At 44.0% G+C, this 18766-nt stretch overlaps 1 protein-coding gene across 2 annotated transcripts in view; it reads right to left on the reverse strand.

Moving 5' to 3' along the window:
- The window catches only part of LOC126471072 (thioredoxin-like protein 1), a 68910-nt gene that overhangs the window by 41483 nt on the left and 8661 nt on the right, over positions 1–18766 (reverse strand). For both annotated transcript variants that reach the window (XM_050099145.1, XM_050099144.1), the window contains exon 2: positions 6602–6712. In XM_050099145.1, coding sequence (XP_049955102.1) covers positions 6602–6637 — 36 coding nt within the window. In that variant the 5' untranslated portion in view covers positions 6638–6712. The remainder of the gene's footprint in view (positions 1–6601; positions 6713–18766) is intronic.

Below are 18766 nucleotides of genomic sequence, written 5' to 3' on the forward strand. Positions count from 1 at the left end.
TCAAATTTCGGAGCAATAATGCAACTTCTGTATCATTGCAAAACACTCTTCCTAGCAGACTTCACAACCCTAGCCAGGCAGGTCAGTATACTGCCTGTGAAATTCCACCCCCCTTACATGACCAGTGGCATGACCCCAGTCATAACAAAGCTGGGCAAGTTTGCCATAAATACTCACCGTATGGGCCTAGCGGGATTTGTTTTTGTCTGTTGTCTATGCCGAGGACTACTATGAACTAGCCCTGTTGGCCAAATGTGGACCACCCAACCTCATCTCCAACTAGCTGCTGCCTCTGTTAACTGCTGGCTTATGGGTTGCTCTAGATTTAATTGTGTTGGTGTTCTGCTGAGGTCTCTTTCAGGTAATCATCAGGCTCCTGGGCATCTCTGAGGGGTCCTGGGTTCACAATCCTCAACTAGGTGTCTCTTGAACTTGGCCTTCCACCAGAGCTGCTATCTGTCCAGCACATTGCATTTTGCTGCCAGAGGAATGCCTAATCCAGCCACACGCTTCAACGCAACAACATTTGGACGTGGATACCATCCGGTCGGGGCGGAGGAGCGAGAAGAAGAGAGTGCATGTTGGAGTTCCCGCATGGAGAAAACAGTATTGTAGCTTTCGCGATTTTGAGAGGAGAAAGCAAGAGGTCGCACTTCCGCTGCACGTTTCTTCGGGAGAAATGCTGGCGGGTAATTTGAAGAGCTCGAAATCTCAGCAAAGTGCTGACCCAATGAGTTAGAAATTGCGACGGGGTCCACTAAAGTATCATGCGCGACAGTGAGCCCAGAGACCGAGGAGAAACTAGGCGCGCCTGAGAACCGTCGAAGCCGACTCCAAACTTCCGAGGAGGGAGTGAAGGTGTTAAATGAGCTAATAAAGAATTTCCAGCTTGCCTTCTTGCTATCGCGGATGACGCGACGGCATCATGCATGGAACTGCTTATAGCGGATACAGTTGGCCAAAGTAGGATGGTGGCGGAAAACGCGAAGAGTACGTTGCCGCTCACGTATTGCGTCACGGCACGCCTCGTTCCACCAAGGAACTGGGGGGCGCCAGGGCAATTCAGAGATGCGTGGTATTGAACGTTCCGCAGCTGTAAGAATAACGTCGGTAATATGTGTGACCTCATCGTCGACGCTGGGAAAGTGACGGTCATCGAATGTCGCTAGAGACGAAAAAAGTGTCCAATCGGCTTGGGCAAACTTCCAGCGTCGCGGGCGCATATATGGCAGTTGAGGCTGCAGTCTAAGGACACATGAAAAGTGGTCACTCGAGTGTGTATCATCAAGGGCGAACCATTCGAAGTGCCGAGCTAGCGGAACAGTACCGACCGAAAGGTCCAAATGAGAGAAATTTGTCGTGGAGGCAGACAAAAATGTAGGGACCCCAGTGTTGAGGCAAACTAGATCCGCTTGGTGGAAGACGTCTAGCAATAGTGAGCCACGTGGACAAGGATGTGGAGATCCCCAAAGCAGGTGGTGGGCATTGAAGTCCCCAACCAGCAAATAGGGGGGTGGAATCTGACCAAGAAGATGAAGGAGATCAGCTCGTGCCATTGGTGTAGACGATGGAATGTATACAGTACAAAGAGAAAAGGTATATCCAGAAAGGGAAAGACGGACAGTGACAGCTTGGAAGGAAGTGTTTAAGGGGACTGGGTGATAATGGAGAGTATCATGGAGAAGAATCATGAGTCCTACATGTGCTGGAGTGCCTTCAACAGAGGGGAGATCAAATCGGACGGACTGAAAATGGGGGAGAACAAAGCGGTCATGGGGACGCAGCTTTGTTTCCTGAAGACAGAAGATGACTGGCGAGCAGGACCGTAAGAGGATCGACAATTCATCCCGATTGGCTCGAATGCCGCGGATATTCCAGTGGATAATGGACATGGGGTGAACAGAAAATGGAGGAATGTGACCAAGGTTACCGTCAACTCAACAACTGCTCAGAGCTTGCGACCGACAGCATGGAATAGCATTCAGCCGAAGGCAGAAGATCCTGATCCATAGGTTGTTCAGGAGCAGCTCCTGCCACCTGCGATCGGCCGGTTGATTGGCCGCCAGCAGTGTGCCTCGGCGACACAGAAGACGGCCGAGGGTGATTTCCGCTGGGTGGTACTGTAGATGGGACACGCTTTGGCAGAGAAGGAGATGAACTGGGTTTCTTAGTAGCCTTCTTGGAAATATGATGTTTAGATGAAGGAGGAACCGATGGTTGTGAAGTTGGGGTACGTAAAAAATCTTCACGAGTATGCTCTTTTTTCGAAGTCTTGGTGTCTGACTTTTGGGCTCGAGATTTAGCAGAACCCGATGAAGGGTGAGCCATAGAGTGGGCAGGCGAAAGTGGTGAGGTTGAGCGGGCGATCTTTGCGCTGGCCGATCTGACGACCGTGGCACTAAAGGTGAGGTCGCAAGTCTGCGTGGCCGCCTCCTTTGTTGGCCGAGGAGAAGCAAGGACAGTGCTGTATTTTGCTGTCTGAGGCACGGTGGGTTGTCGACTGGCGAATAATTTTCGAGCAGCAAAGGTCGACACCTTTTCCTTCACTCTGATTTCCTGGATGAGCTTTTCGTCTTTAAAAACAGGGCAATCTCGAGAGGAAGCAGCATGGTCACCCATACAGTTGATGCAGCGAGGGGATGGAGGTGGACAAGCACCCTCATGGGCATCCTTGCCACATGTAACACATTTGGCCGGATTGGAACCGGACTGGCTGCTGTGATTGAACCGCTGACACCGATAGCAACGCGTAGGGTTTGGGACGTAAGGGCGAACGGAAATTATCTCATAGCCTGCTTTGATTTTTGATGGGAGTTGAACTTTGTCAAATGTCAAGAAGACAGTGTGGGTTGGAATGATGTTCGTGTCAACCCTTTTCATAACTCTATGAACAGCCGTTACGCCCTGGTCAGACAGGTAGTGCTGAATTTCTTCGTCAGACAATCCATCAAGGGAGCATATATAAACGACTCCACGCGAGGAATTTAAAGTGTGGTGCGCTTCAACCCGGACAGGGAAGGTGTGGAGCAGTGAAGTATGCAGCAATTTTTGTGCCTGGAGGGCACTGACTGTTTCTAACAACAAGGAGCCATTTCGTAATCTGGAACAAGACTTTACAGGACCTGCAATTGTGTCGACACCTTTCTGAATAATGAAAGGGTTGACCGTGGAGAAGTCACGACCTTTGTCAGACCAAGAAATAACAAGGAACTGTGGCAACGATGGAAGGACTGTCTGTGGCTGAGACTCATTGAACTTACGCTTGTGAGCAGACATAGTAGAAGATGAGGAAACCATTGCGAAAGTATCCCCCATGATTACTGGCGTCTCCGATGGCGTGCTTCTTCCTTGTGGGGGCCCTCTCTGAGGGCACCCCCACCTTCGGTGATTGTTCACACCTCAGGTCACACCTCCCGAGAAATGGACGGAGGGATCAATCGGCACTTTCGGAAGGTATCAGCTAGGGTAATCACCCCTCCCTGGGCCTGGCCGTTACCACGGGGTACGTACGTGTCCTACCTGTCTACCCGGGGCGGGGAATTACGCGTTACCCCGTCACCGGCTACGCACAAAAATGCGTGGGTCGGCCTTCAGACAAGCACAGGGAGGAAGAAAGAGAAAGGGAAAAACAAAGAAAGGGAAAGGAAAGAAGAGAGGTCTCAAACGCCGCAGCGGAGAAAAGGGGAAAGAGAAAAGGTAAGGAAAAAAGAAGGACAAAGGAAGGATGAAGACATACAAGCAGAAAAGGCGAAGAATGCGTTACACTTACGAGCGTCCGTCTCCGGACGTAGGCACAAACCATATTACAAAAGGGGGAGAAAGGGAAGGAAAGAGCCAGGGGTGAGGGGAGGGGGGGCGAAGACGGGGGATAGGGAAGGATGCGGAAAAGGAAGGTATGCAGTCTGGAAAGGAAGGAGGGTCACATTAGCTCGGGGTCCCGTGCTCGCTACGCATGTATCCACAAAAGAGTTGTGGACCCCCTGGGGGGTGTTCATCATTCTGAGTTTATATCCTGGCATTTGACAGTGCCATTGACCTATGGACTATATTGGCATTTTAACAGTATGACAATGTCTTATCTTAGAAAACCTAACACTTCAACCCAGTGAATAGCACTTGAATATGAAACTCACCTTTCAAATTTCCACAAAAACAATGAAAGAAAAGCAATTTTTGGTACTCATTTTACTTTTTCTCAAAATCTGGATCTTTAAAATTTATTCCCTTTGGAATGCGTCAAGTTCTGGAAACATTATTTCCACTATGATGTTGGAACTTTTTTTTTTAAAAAAAACATTGTTTTGGAGGGATTCAACAGCTTCTTTAAGAGTACAAAAATCGCTGTTTTTGAATTTTTTGTCAGACATAAGGGAACAAAAAGAAGTTGTTAGTAAATACATCAGGTGCATAGGGGCAATGAGACATTTATTCAATGTTTTTCTCTATCAAATAATCAACTGTTTGACATGCTATTGGATACCTGACATTATTCTGCTTGAGAACACAACATTTTTATTTGTTTTGCGTGGTTTCATTGAGGACTTGTGGCAAACAAATCACTGTATACCGCTCACTGTCAACCATTCGTCAATATTCTGAAAGAATGGTAATGCCACATCCAATGTAACCTGATTAAAGAGTGACAATATTGTGAAAAGAATATATTGCTACTCACCATCTAGCAGAGATTTTGAGTTGCAGACAGGCTCTACAAAAAGACTTAAGAATTAAGGGTTCAGCCAAACAGCCAATCTATCCTTTTGATAACATTGTCATCATTCCATCCTGGATTTTCCATTGTTTGATAAGAAAAGTGATATTTCTTGGAAGTGCTTTGTTAATGAACCACTTTTGTTGGCTTCATTTCACCTGGGAACTCTGAAAGAGTTGATTGCTGCTTATTTCCCCAATTCTATCCAAGTTTTGTCTCCTGTTAAATGCTGTCTACATATTTTGCCTTTCCTCAGTCAAATTTTTGAGCATTTCCTTACACCAATTGACGCAGCCCATTTTTGAGCTTTGGTCAAATTGTGCAGAGTCCATCATGAAGAGATGTTTTCACAGCTAAATGTTCATGCAAAGTGAGATGAATGCAGTCTTTAATATGGCTAAGGACGCCTAGCTATCTCACGGTGGGCCATATGCCAATCGCCCTCAATCACGTGTATGATATTGCCTATTTTTGGGAAGAACAACAACTGATTTTGACTGACCTTCACAAAACTTATCACTGATGGAAGCCTTGAAGAAATACTGTGAACCATTTTTTTCTAATACTGATTGATTATCAAAAGTTAAGCAAAGTTATATAAGGCACTGTTGTTAAGCTTTTACACAAATAATAATAATAATAATAATAAATCACTGAACAAGTACCTTCACATTAAATTTCCATTTTAAAAAAATGCTGTTCCTTTAAATGCTCACGGTAAATAAAATACTCTGCCAATTTCTGACCTGCCATTCTTTCCGAACACAAATTGCAATTTTGAAACAATAAAATTCTTTGAAACATGGTTTTAAGTAATGTCAGTGGTCATAAAATTCCATTAAAAATAGAATAAAAATAGCCTAGCCCATTTTATTACATTTTTAATTTGAAACAATAGTAGTCTCACATCTCAACCACATCACCTCGTGCCTGTTTGTTAAATCTTGGCACCCTCATATGACACATTTGACTATTTGTAAAGGATATTGAAACTTACAGTTCCTTCTGAAAGCCATTAAACATTTAGAATAATTAACATCTAAAATTTCAGTCACAGCTCTCTTTTGTTACAAACTATCATGCTATTTGCCTTTTGTGAGTTTGGAAAGTTGAATATTGGTCGAATTCAAGTTAATTCTTGTTAAGAAAAACAAATCACATTGTTATTTGACATTGTCAACTGGAAGATAGTTGATCTGTTATGTTAAAATGTGTGGGGGAAAAAAAAAAATCCTAGGTCAAGATCGCTAAAATTCTTTTATTGATTACTAGTTTCAGGTAATTGGTGAGCCATCTTCAGATCAACAAAAATTATTACTTCATTCAGTGTGTATCAGTATCATAACTCACCAGTCAGTTGAAACTAGTAATCAATGAAGGAATTTTAGCAATATTGACCTAGGATTTTTATCCACACATTTTAAAAACAAATTACTCGCCAGGACAGAGAGAGACAGAAGTTAAACTTTTATAGTATCTACAAAAAAGATACATATTTCCTGAGTTCATTTGGCACTCTGTGAAGTAATTAAGATTTCCATCTAGAGTGAAAAGTTTGTATACACACATTTTAAAAAGTACAACATTTAAACACTGAGTAAAATCTTCAGTGTGAAAAAGAGATGGAAATTCTACAGGTAATCTTGTAAGTGTAGATAATTTATTTGAGTTTCTGGCCACATGCAGATAACAAAAGACTGGAAAAAGATATTGGCACAGAGATAACAACATCAGAGAAAGTGACAAACTAATAACTCAGAAGATTTCACTCTCAATTTTCTTTTCCCAGTCCTGACACTCTATACAACATACAGAAAGCATAAGAAAATGTTAGGTGTGAAATATTTCAGGTTCTCGTATCATGACTTAAACTTGGTCAACACAACTTACATGGCCCTGTACACTAGTCTCCGCTTCACTTGACATTCCTGCTGAGATGGGCTGCTATATTTTCCTTTATAGGCCTGCTGGGTCTGCACCTCTCACTGTATTAATTTTTACCTGGCGTACAAACAAACATTTAACACATTAGTTCATAAATGTAAACACACACACACACACACACACACACACACACACACACACACACACAGACAGACAGACAGACAGACAGACAGAGAGAGAGAGAGAGAGAGAGAGAGAGAGAGAGAGAGAGAGAGAGAGTGTACACTGAAAGTAGGTTACCAAAATAGAATAGCTCCACTGTGACATCATCCAGTCTGTATGCATATCATCATTAATTATGTAAATAACTACTTCCCATGAAACAGTACAACCATGATAATATGTCCAAGATTTGATAATACTAACTAACTTCAGTATATGGCCACACATACACATGCAGAGTACAAAACTATCAACGAAAACTAGCTCATGACACATACAAAGCAATACTAGCACCTCTATAATTGAAAGGGACCATATAACCAGCTGTAATAGGGCTGGGTAGGTGAATTTCACACTATTCAGGTTTGTTAGGCAGTATATGTCACAGTGTTCAGATACTGAACCCAGTAATATATGTAACCACCTGGAATTTTGGTGATTTTATTGCTGTTTAAATCTGATCACATCAAAGGAGGGTCACATGCTGTACCACAATATACACTATCCCGTTATCTTTGCACTTGCAGTCCAGATGTGGAGACAAAACATTCTGCAGTCCTGTACAGTTTCACACCATTGATTGGAAAATGCACCAGTCTCACAACTACTTCAGAGATTTGAGTTTAAACTAACCACCTTTGAGTTACACTATCTGATCAAAGTGTATGGACACTTATTAGAGCAGTTTGTCAACCCTTCACCTTCAGCATGGCTTGAACTATGCTGGGGGCGCTTTCAATGGCGTGTCAACGTCTGTGAAGAAATGGCAGCACATTATTCTTCAAGAGCTGAAACAAGAGAAGGTGTCTACATTGGATACTGGGATGTTCTAAGTCATCCTACAAGTGTTCCATTGAGTTCAGGTCAGGACTCTGAGGAGGCCAGTCTGCTTCACGAATGAAGTCATCCACAAACCATTGTCTCGCAGATGCTCTATGGCAGGGTGCATTGCCCCGCTAATACAATCAATCACTGTCTCCACACTGTGCCTCTACTGTATGCAGTACATAATACTGTAAAATGTGTTCATATCCTTCCATATTTAGCATTTTATTAAGGGCAATAAGGGGATCATGAAAAACACCTTCCATACTGTAACACCACCTTTTCCATATTTCACTGTTAGCACTACACATCATGACAGATAAAGTTCTCCAGACATTTGCCAAACCCTAACCCTTCATTCAGATTGCCACATGGTACAGCATAATTCAACACTCCAAATAACTCCTTTCCATTAATGCACTGTCCAGCTCCTTACACCAACTCAAGCATTGCTCAGCATTAGCCGAAATGCATGGATTATGAGGAATTGCTGCACCAATGTACCCCATTCTTTTTAACTCCCTATGCACAGTGAGCACTGCTGGTAGCACTTTGAAACTTGTGAGTGATTCCTTCCACTAATTTCATGGGATCTCTTACAACACTCTCCTTGATGCTCTACAGTCCACGCCTGTCAATACACGAGATCTTCCTGGTTCAGCTGTGGAACTCTTTCACCTGCACCACTCTCATCAAAATTTCACCTTCTCTGTTGTTACATACCAGAGACATAACTTTATGCCTCTGTAAGTGAAGGGTTCTGAGGAGCAAGATAATGTGTGACATTCTAGATCAGAGTTATGTCACACTTCACTTCCAGAACTACTTTCGAAAGAGCAAGTTAAAGGCTCATGTTCTCATGCTGCAGCAAGTCTCGCCTCACAATCTTCATTGAGTTCTTGTGGCCGCATACTCTTCAGTCTTAATTGTTCTAATGTTTTCAGAAACACTTGACTGTATCACAGCATTTTTATTTGTAAACAACACTAAATCTAAATGTAATGAGTACACACCCAAATCACAACACAAACTTAATAAATCCCTTGTTCCTAGCAAAGAACGTACATAAAACCTTTCAAAAGAGGCAAAGCAATGTCATTAAGTTTTTAATACACAAAGTGAAAGTAGTAAATTTGTACATCCTAGCCAAGTAAATTCAATGTTAGTTTTTATTTGTAAAGATAAGATTGTGGCACTTAATTCTGTCACTATGTATTGGTTCTTTGGTATACTACAAAACTAACAGTGCCAACTATTGCTTCTTTGGTGTACTAAACCATGGTGATTAAACATCTGAACTACTGCACTAAGCAGACGATTTTAGATAAAACTCTGAATGACAGTATCTTTTTCCTCTGTGTTCTGTTTTTGATGAAATAAAGCACATTTCGGCCTAAGCTATGCCAAATTACCTGCGAAAACCCCACGAAAATTCATCTAGTAGTTTTGGAGAATAGCAAGTTCAGACAGACATTTAAGGATCTAGGGATCCTCGCAGTATATATATTCACTTATGAAATTTGTTGTTAATAATCCAACCCAGCTCAAAAGTAATAGCAGTGTGCATAGCTACAACACCAGGAGAAAGGATGATCTTCACTATGCAGGGTTAAATCTGACTTTGGCACAGAAAGGGGTAAATTATGCTGCCACTCAAGTCTTTGGTCACCTACCAAACAGCATCAAAAGCCTGACAGATAGGCAACTAACATTTAAAAATAAATTAAAAGAATTTTTAGATGACAACTCCTTCTACTCATTGGCTGAATATATATATATATATATATATATATATATATACACACAAGCAGACATTGAAATGTCTGCTTGTGTCTGTGTATGTATGGATGGATATGTGTGTGTGTGCGCGAGTGTATACCTGTCCTTTTTTCCCCCTAAGGTAAGTCTTTCCGCTCCCGGGATTGGAATGACTCCTTACCCTCTCCCTTAAAACCCATATCCTTTTGTCTTTCCTTCTCCTTCCCTCTTTCCTGACGAGGCAACCATTGGTTGCGAAAGCTAGAATTTTGTGTGTATGTTTGTGTTTGTTTGTGTGTCTATCGACCTGCCAGCGCTTTTGTTTGGTAAGTTTCATCATCTTTCTTTTTAGATATATTTTTCCCACGTGGAATGTTTCCCTCTATTATATTCATATATATATATATATATATATATATATACAATATTTTGTGTAATGTAATATCTTGTACAGACATCTTTTATTAACCTGACACATTCCACATCATTACAAAGTGTCGTATTCATGATCTATGGAACAAGTATTAATCTAATCTAACCATGACAGCTTTACAGTTTAATTATTAGTATAGATATGGGTATTTGCTGTAAACTGAAATACGCAGTGATCTGTATCACAATGGGTAGTAGACAAAAGTGCTAGGGATGGAAGCAGTGTTTGAAAACATACTGTTCATAACACACTGCAGAAAATGGGGCTCTGCGCAAGGTAACCTGTACATGTATTCTTGTTAACCATTACACCAGAAAACATTGCGAACAGTTCCTTAGTCAGATCAATCTACTTTCTGTTTCAGCCTGTCAATGGCCACATTAGCATCCAGTGTCTCCAAGGAGAATACCTGTGACACACTAAGATATATGTCTGCAGAGGGGGGAGCAGTAATGACAGTTTTTTGCTATAGTAAATGTACACGTAGGCCTCACACAGAGCTGCTGTTTCTACCTTTAGACTCTAGAAAATCTGAAGTACTTTTTATTGCTAATGATATGTATCAATCCACATTTAAAAGTCTTCTGTAACAAACACAACAGAAAACTGTCAATGATGGCCAGTCAGATTCATTCCTGTTGATATTCTGCCACCCAGATTCTTAAGAACTGACTTTGCATTATATTTATGTGATGTTTTTGGGTAAGAGTTCAGATATCATAAATCATGTCCTTGTATCTTAACAGGGATTATTGTTGATAATGATGCCAACTGTGGATGTGTGGTGCTCAGAATTGTGCTCATGAATGCCCTGACAAAAAGTCAACATGCCATTCACATGGTGGGGAGGAGAGGAAAGGGGGATGGACTGATGAAGGCTGTCCCCACATGCATAGTAGTTTACAATCCTTTGAAGTCCAATACTCCTATTCAGCACTTCATGGAAAAGGCCAAACAGTTCACATAATTTTAGAACACATGTACCACTGGTGTCAGTGTCAGCAAGGATGGTGAACAGATCTCCAGCCAAACTGAGAGCTATCCTGTCTAAGACACACACAGCCATAACATGCTGAACCAAAAGTGGTTTTTGCATGTGGCACAGCTCCCACTCGGTACCCTCAGCTAAAGCCAGCTCTGCCAGCTCCTAGCTGCCATCTGACAGGTATCTTCTTGGACCCTTTTCCATGATTTCCAATTCTCTCCTGAAAAAACGTGGGTTGTGCATTTCTTGTTGTACCGTGGTCCATCCTGGCCCAGAGCTCGGATACACAACATGTGGACATTGTTACACAGTCCTGATTTTTGGTACAGCTCTCTGACAAGAAGAATACTTTTGGCTGCCACATATTTGTAAACTAAAACTAACTGCATGCAAAAGATCATGTTATCTTCTTCCTTGCCCATACCTCATTGGTCAGGGATCACGCCACATTCCTTCATGACTGCTGGGCCCTAGTCCAGTCCTGCTTCAACTATGGTAATCAGATTTATGGCTCCATGGTGCCCTCACCTTTGAAATTGTTAGACCCATTCCATCATTGTGGAGTTTGACTTGCCACCGGCGTCTTCCAGACTAGCCCCATTGACAGCCTCCTTGCTGAAGTGGGGATCTTCTGTTTTGAGTTCTGACAGTACCAATTCTTCCTCAGCTATGCAATCACCATTCGACAATTTCCTGAGATCCGACATATCCTATCCTGCTTACAAGGTTCTCAGATGTACTGCCAGATCCAATCATTGAAGGTGCACAATATTTTGGCGAATAACTGTTCTGCCATTGTAACGTGGTGCTGATGGAATGAGCGTCTGCTGCGTGCCTATGGTATTTATGCCTGCTGGTCCAGAGTTTGGGCTTCACCGGCCCCCCGCTGTGCTCGGTGGTGGGGTGTGTGCAGCCGCATTATTGGGGGGAGAGTATCAGTTGTCTTCCGCCCACCATCCCTGTTGCACCTTGCATTTTGAATCTTGCTTTCTGCTCTGATGGAGGATAGTATTGGCACCCTTGCCTTGCCCAGTTGGAAGCCTGTGTGCCTGTTGATTAAATTATCAGTAACACAGATTTCAATTACTTCTTTGAAAATAGAGTCGCAAAATTTATCGCTAGTAACCAGGATTTTTGTTCGTTGCTAATTCATTTTATGTCTGAAGATAGTAACTGTTCTCGAAAGAAGAAATACCATTGATGACCGTGGAGCTTCTCTAGAATAAATGATAATTAATTGAAACCCTCAGCTGCTGACAGCTGCTGTTAACATACCTTGATGGGGACAGCTGAAAATAAGTACCCCGACTGGGACTCGAACCTCTGCTTACATGGCAGATGCTCTATCCATCTGAGCCACCAAGGACACAGATGAATAGCGTGACTGCACGGACTTACCCCTTGCACGCTTTCCGTGAGATCCGCAATCCCAACTGTCCACAATCTACATATGTAATGTTCCTAATAGTCGGGGCACACGTTTTCAGCTGTCCCCATCAAGGTATGTCAACAACACCTGTCGGCAGCTGAGGGTTTCAATTAATTATTGGTATCGTCAGAACTCAAAACAGAAGATCCCCACTCCAGCAAGGAGGCTGTCAATGGGGCTAGTCTGGAAGACGCCGGTGGCAAGTCAAACTCCACAATGATGGAATGGGTCTAACAATTTCAAAGATGAGGGCACCATGGAGCCATAAATCTGATTACCATAGTTGAAGCAGGACTGGACTAGGGCCCAGCAGTCATGAAGGAATGTGGCGTGATCCCTGACCAATGAGGTATGGGCAAGGAAGAAGATAACATGATCTTTTGCATGCAGTTAGTTTTAGTTTACAAATATGTGGCAGCCAAAAGTATTCTTCTTGTCAAAGAGCAGTACCAAAAATCAGGACTGTCTAACAATGTCCACATGTTGTGTATCCGAGTTCTGGGCTAGGATGGACCACGGTACAACAAGAAATGCACAACCCACGTTTTTTCAGGAGAGAATTGGAAATCATGGAAAAGGGTCCAAGAAGATACCTGTCAGATGGCAGCTTGGAGCTGGCTTTTAGCTGAGGGGTACCGAGTGGGAGCTGTGCCACGTGCAAAAGTCAACATATGGTGCAGGGTGACTGATGGCTCGACAGAGGTCACTAGCCTACTGATGGCAACGAGGAAGAGAGCAAACTCAGTACAGAGCCCTGAGGGATGCCATTCTCTTCGACCTATGACAAGCTGATTGAAGGGCCAACTCTAACTGGAACAACTGACAGGATAAAAACTGGCAGGGAGCCTTGAATGTCCTCGTCTTGGGAGTCAAGTAAAATGTGATGGTGCCACATGGTGTCATATGCATTACGTAGGTCAAGAAAGACTGGCGTTTAGAAAAAGCCTGTCTAATTTGCTGTTTGCAACCTCACCAGATGGTCAGTTGTGGATCATCCCTCCCTGAAAACCACATTGATAGGGGGACAAAAGGCCCTGATATTCGAGAACCCAGCATGAACGGTGGACAACCATAATTCCAAGCAGGTTGCAGAGCACATTTTTCAGGCTAATGGGTTGGTAACTGCCAACAGATGTTTAGTCTTTATTGGGCTTAAGGATTGGAATGATGAGACTGTCTCACCATTTCGAAGGGAAGACACAATCAAGCCAAATATGGTCGAAGATCCTGAGGAGATGGAGCTGTTAAGCAACAGTCACATGTTGAATCATCTGACTCTGAATGGACTCAGCCTGGGGCCATATTGTGAGACTAGGCCAGAGCCTGAAGCAGTTCTCACCCTGTGAATAGGTCATGATATAATTCGGAATGCTAAGGGGACAAAGGAGAGGAGGACATCTTCAGTTTGTCACTTGATGCATGTGGAAGACAGGTGTGTAAGAAGAGGATGCGAAACCATTGCAAAGTGTTCAGCAAAAGCTGATGCATCAGCACAGAGACCCTCCTGAAGAAAGAGACCTGGCAGAGTTTTGGATCTTTGGTGGCCTAGAAGACTATGGAGCTCGGCCCACACGCAGGATGAAGAGGCATTCATTCTCTGGGAGGAGACATAGCACTCCCAACATTCCTTCTTACTGTATTTAATTACATAATTAGCCTTAGCACAAAGTCACTTAAAAAGTGATGAGGTTGGTCTGCGAAGGGTGTGTCTTGAAATGCTGCTGATCCTGAACAGCTACTGCAATTTCTCTGATCCACCATGGCACCAGCTGGTGATGAACAGGACCTGTTGAAAGAAGAATAGCAGTTCCAGTTATGTGGTTGATTGCGTTGGAGATGCCTTGCACAACCTCGTTGACAGTCTGACAGGGGCGGAGTGGGGGTAAGGTAACAGCAGACTCATCCAACTGCCAGTAAGCTCTCTGAAGCTGCCAACATGGTAGTTGGTTCATCTGTGACAAGGAAGTGACAGCATCATGAGAAAGTGGACACTGTCAGAAAGGTCATCATGTAGTGACCAATGTAGCAAAGCCACGAGATCGGGGGATGAGTGTTAGATCGCCAGCAGGAAAGGGGCCATGGGCACCACTGAAGTGGGACCCCATTACGTCAGATGGGCTACTGAGTTGACTTAAGTGTATACAAGAGCCTATGCACGTAGTGCGCACACCATAGAAAAAACTTGGAAAATGAAAGTCAAACCTAGAAAATGACCAAAAATTACTGAAGTCAAAATGTGATGCAAAGTACGCGAATGAATGTCCTGAGAAAGGAATGCAAAATCCAGGGAGTAGCTGGGTTGGCATCGAAGGCTGTCACCATGAGAAAGAGAGTAAGAGAAGGAAGGATATTCAGAGATGAGTGACTGCCGCACAGGAGAGGAAGTAGATGTTGCAATAGCTTGGGCTCTCTGAGGGGAAGATCTTGATATGAATCAACTCTTTTACAAAGTTCAAAGTGTTCCATAACTCCATATTTTTACAGAACTAGTTTTGTAACTCCATATCTCTTCAGAGCAAGTTGGTACATTGGTAAAAGACATGACACACATCTGGGAGGCCAGTGTTCAAATCCCCATCCACCAATCCAGACATGTATGAGTACATCTACATGACTACTCTGCAATTCACACTTAAGTACCTGACTATTGAACCACAACAGAACAGATGCAGTTTTTCCATTGTTTCCCTAAATTCTTAATGCAAATGCCAAGAAGATTCCTTTGAAATTGACTTTATTGATTTCCTTCCCTTTCCTTCCCAAATCTTTGCTTTTTCTGTCTCTAATCACCTTGTTATTGATGGCAAATTAACTCCTAATCCTCCTTCGCCACATTATTCTTACAAAGTTTCTTCCCCTAAATGCATTACAACAAGGTGAGGACTGTTAAGAAGCCTCTTTACATTTTACAAAGTACCCAATAAGCCTCCCAGTCCCTTAGGAACGTGGACAGAACACACATTCTCAACAAACAGCATCTGACATACAAGCTGGATCATTTTACTATTATTATTTGCTGCTAACTGTACAGGAATAGCCAAGGATATGATACGATTGGTGTTTTATGTTTTATGGTGCTATGTGGTAATGTCATCAGTGCCCTAGCCACAAAATCTATCTTTGTAAGTTGGTAGCTGGTACAAATCAATGGCTCACACAATCCATTATAAGTCACTTATTTAATTTCTGGGATTCATTGCAGTTCAACAACAGTAAAGGTCCTCTTAGACATAGGCATAAAATATTTGAAAGCCTAACACAATATAGGGGTGGTAGGCACCTCAGTGATCATTTAGAACTATTGAAGAATACAACACGAAGTTCAATTCTGACCAGTATGGTGAGTGATGGTCATATAATCACGTGTACTTTAACTACCAAAATATCTAGACCCCAGCAGGAAACTGAGTTTTGGGAGGTGGACATTTTAGTTATTTAAGTCTTCAATAATATTAAAAATTTTGGGGGTGTAAATGGCATTACAGAATGGCACTTTATACATAAAAAAGGCTCCTGACATTTGTATGCATGACACAAAAAAAAACGGCGAAAGTTACGTACTGGCGCCCCTTTCCATCTTTTCTAGTTACTTATGATATGTGTAAAAAGCATACATCAAAATACTTGCTGGAGACTTGTTCATAATCTAATATAGACTGCTTTAAATTTACCTTGCAGTTCAAGTTTAAGGGATGTCACAGAATAAGAAAGACATACACAAAGACCAGAAAAGAGGAATTAAAAACACACAGAGTGTTACAGTGGTTGGCCGACCATGGAAACAAAAGAAAGCAAAAGCCAACCACCAAGAGACACACTAAAAAGCCCAATCTAACACTGTAGGCCAAAGGCCAGACTCAACACGAAAGAAAGAGACAAACCCTCAGATCGAGCGATAAAAGCCCCCTGCATGAATAAAATTCAACACTAAGCCTGCCATGGCAGCATCATCTGTTAAAAGGGCAGGGAGCGTATCAGGCAGCGCAAATGTCTGCCTGAGCGCAGTTAAAAGCGGACAGTCCAACAAAATGTGGACCACTGTCAATGCTGAACCACAGCGACAGAGAGGTTGGTCCTTGCAGCGCAATAAATAACTGTGGGTCATCCAGGTGTCGTCAATGAGCAGCCGGCAGAGTACAACAGAGTCCTTGTGAGAGGCCCACAAGGAGGAGCACCACACACCGGTGGTCTCCTTGACGATCCAAAGTTTGTTGGGTGAAGGCAGGGTGCGCCATTATCATCCCAGGTACCAAGAACCTCCTGCCGCAAAACTACACGGAGATCACACTCTGAAAGGCCAATCTCCAAAGCCAGTGCACCGACAGCCTGTTTGGCCAGCGTGTGACCCAAGGTCCACATAAAAACCACGGAGTGCCCGCAACGGGCACGAACATGGATGGACTCCTGGATAGCCATCACCACACGAGAGTGAGGAAAACAATGGTCAATAATTCGTAACCCAATAAGGGAGTCACTAGAGATAATGAAGGACTCACCTGAGCAGGAGTGGATATACTCGAGGGCACGAGAGATGGTGACCAGCCTGGCAGTGAAAACACTGCAGCCAGCCGGCAATGAGTGTTGTTCAGAATGATCCCCAAGAGTAAGAGCATAATCAACTTGACCAGCAACCATCGAACCGTCAGTATAGACCACGTCAGAGCTGTGAAATGCAGTAAGGATGGAAAGAACGCAGTGGCAGAGGGCCTCAGGAGGGACCGAGTCCTTCGGGCCCTGTGCCAAATCCAGCCAAAGGCATGGGTGGGGCACACACCCTAGGGGTATATGTATATGAGCCCGGAAAAGAGGTGGGAGAGGGAAAAACTCAAGTCCAGAGAGAAGAGCCCGGACGAAAACCGCGATCGTACACCCTGACCAGGGCCACCGTTCTGGAAGATGGGCGACCGAGGTGGGGAACAGGAGACAGTAATTTGGATGCCTGGGAAAGCTACAAACATGTGCAGCTTAAGCAGCCAGTAGTCATTGGCACCAGATCCACAACGGAGGGACACCAGCCTCCACAAGTAGACTGTCTACAGGGCTTGTGCGGAAAGCTCCAGTTGCGAGTCGGGTCCCGCAGTGAAGTATGGGGTCAAGCAACCGCAATGAGGAAGGTGACACAGAGCTGTAAGCCAGGCTCCCATAATCGAAACGGGACTGAATCAACGCCTGATCCAGTCGTAGAAGGGTAGACCGATCGGCACCCCAGCTGGTGTGACTCAAGCAACAAACAGCGTTCCTCAAGATGGTGCCATGTTTGTTTAAGCTGCCGAATATGAGGGAGCTAAGTCAACCAAGCATCAAAAAGCAAGCCCAAAAACCAATGCATCTTCACCATGGCAAGAGGTTTGCCGTCAAGATAAAGCCGTGGTTCAGGGTGAACAGTGCAACGTCAGCAGAAATGAATGACGCACATCTTGGCAGCCGAGAACTGGAAACCGTACGCAATGGCCCAAGACTGCGCCCTGTAGCCTCAGCAACTGGAATGCCAGTGGAGCTATAGTACAGACAAAAGTCATCAGCATACAAAGACGCCGATACGGACATTCCCACAGCTGCAGCTAGTCCATTGATAGCAACTGAACAGAGGCAGACATTCAAGGCAGAGCCTTGCAGGACCCCATTCTCCTGGACTCGGGAGGAACTATAGGACAAAGGAACTTGCACGCAGAACGAATGAAGCGACAGAAAATTTTGAATAAAAAGCGGAACGGGCCCCCAAGAACCCATTCATGAAGCATGGTGTCGTATTGTACGCCTTACACATGTCAAAAAAGATGGCAACCAGATGATGATGGTGGGCAAATGCCCTGTGGATAGCAGACTCCAGGCAGACCAGATTATTGGTGGCAGAGCAGCCCTTACGGCACCCACCCTGGGACAGAGCCAGAAGGCTCCGAGACTCAGGTAGCCAACTCAACCTCCGGCTTACCATGTGTTTGAGCAACTTGAACATAACTTTGGTGAGGCTAATGGGGTGGTAGCTGTACACCTCCAGGAGGTTCTTACCATGCTTCAACACTGGGATGATAATGCTTTCCTGCCACTGAGAGGGGAAATCACCCTCAACCCATATACGGTTGAGGTGGTGTCACCTTCAGTCCACTGAGAGGTGTTTGAGCATTTGGTATTGGATGTGATCCGGCCCAGGAGCTGTATCAGGGCAAGCGGCTAGGGCACTGCAGAATTCCCACATTGTATGATTCGGGGTGGCGTGTATGGAATGAAAGGCTCCGACTTTCCAACCGCTCTTGCAGGGAGTGGAAGCCCAGTGGGTAATTCGTACAAGTGGAACTCTGAGCATAATGCTCTGCTAAGAGTTCTGCAACCGTGTCTGATTCAGTACAGACTGCTCCATTCAGAGAAAGCCCAGGTACGCTGACAGGTGTCTGATACCCATGGAGTCGCCTAATCTTGCACCAAACCTGCAATGGAGAGGTACGGGTGCCAACAGTGGCAAGGCACAGTCCTCCACCGAGGGGACCCGGAAGAACAGGGAATTGCAGATTCCGCGGCAGA

Source organism: Schistocerca serialis, chromosome 3 (genome assembly GCF_023864345.2).
Source record: "Schistocerca serialis cubense isolate TAMUIC-IGC-003099 chromosome 3, iqSchSeri2.2, whole genome shotgun sequence".
In the NCBI taxonomy this organism is placed as follows: domain Eukaryota; kingdom Metazoa; phylum Arthropoda; class Insecta; order Orthoptera; family Acrididae; genus Schistocerca; species Schistocerca serialis.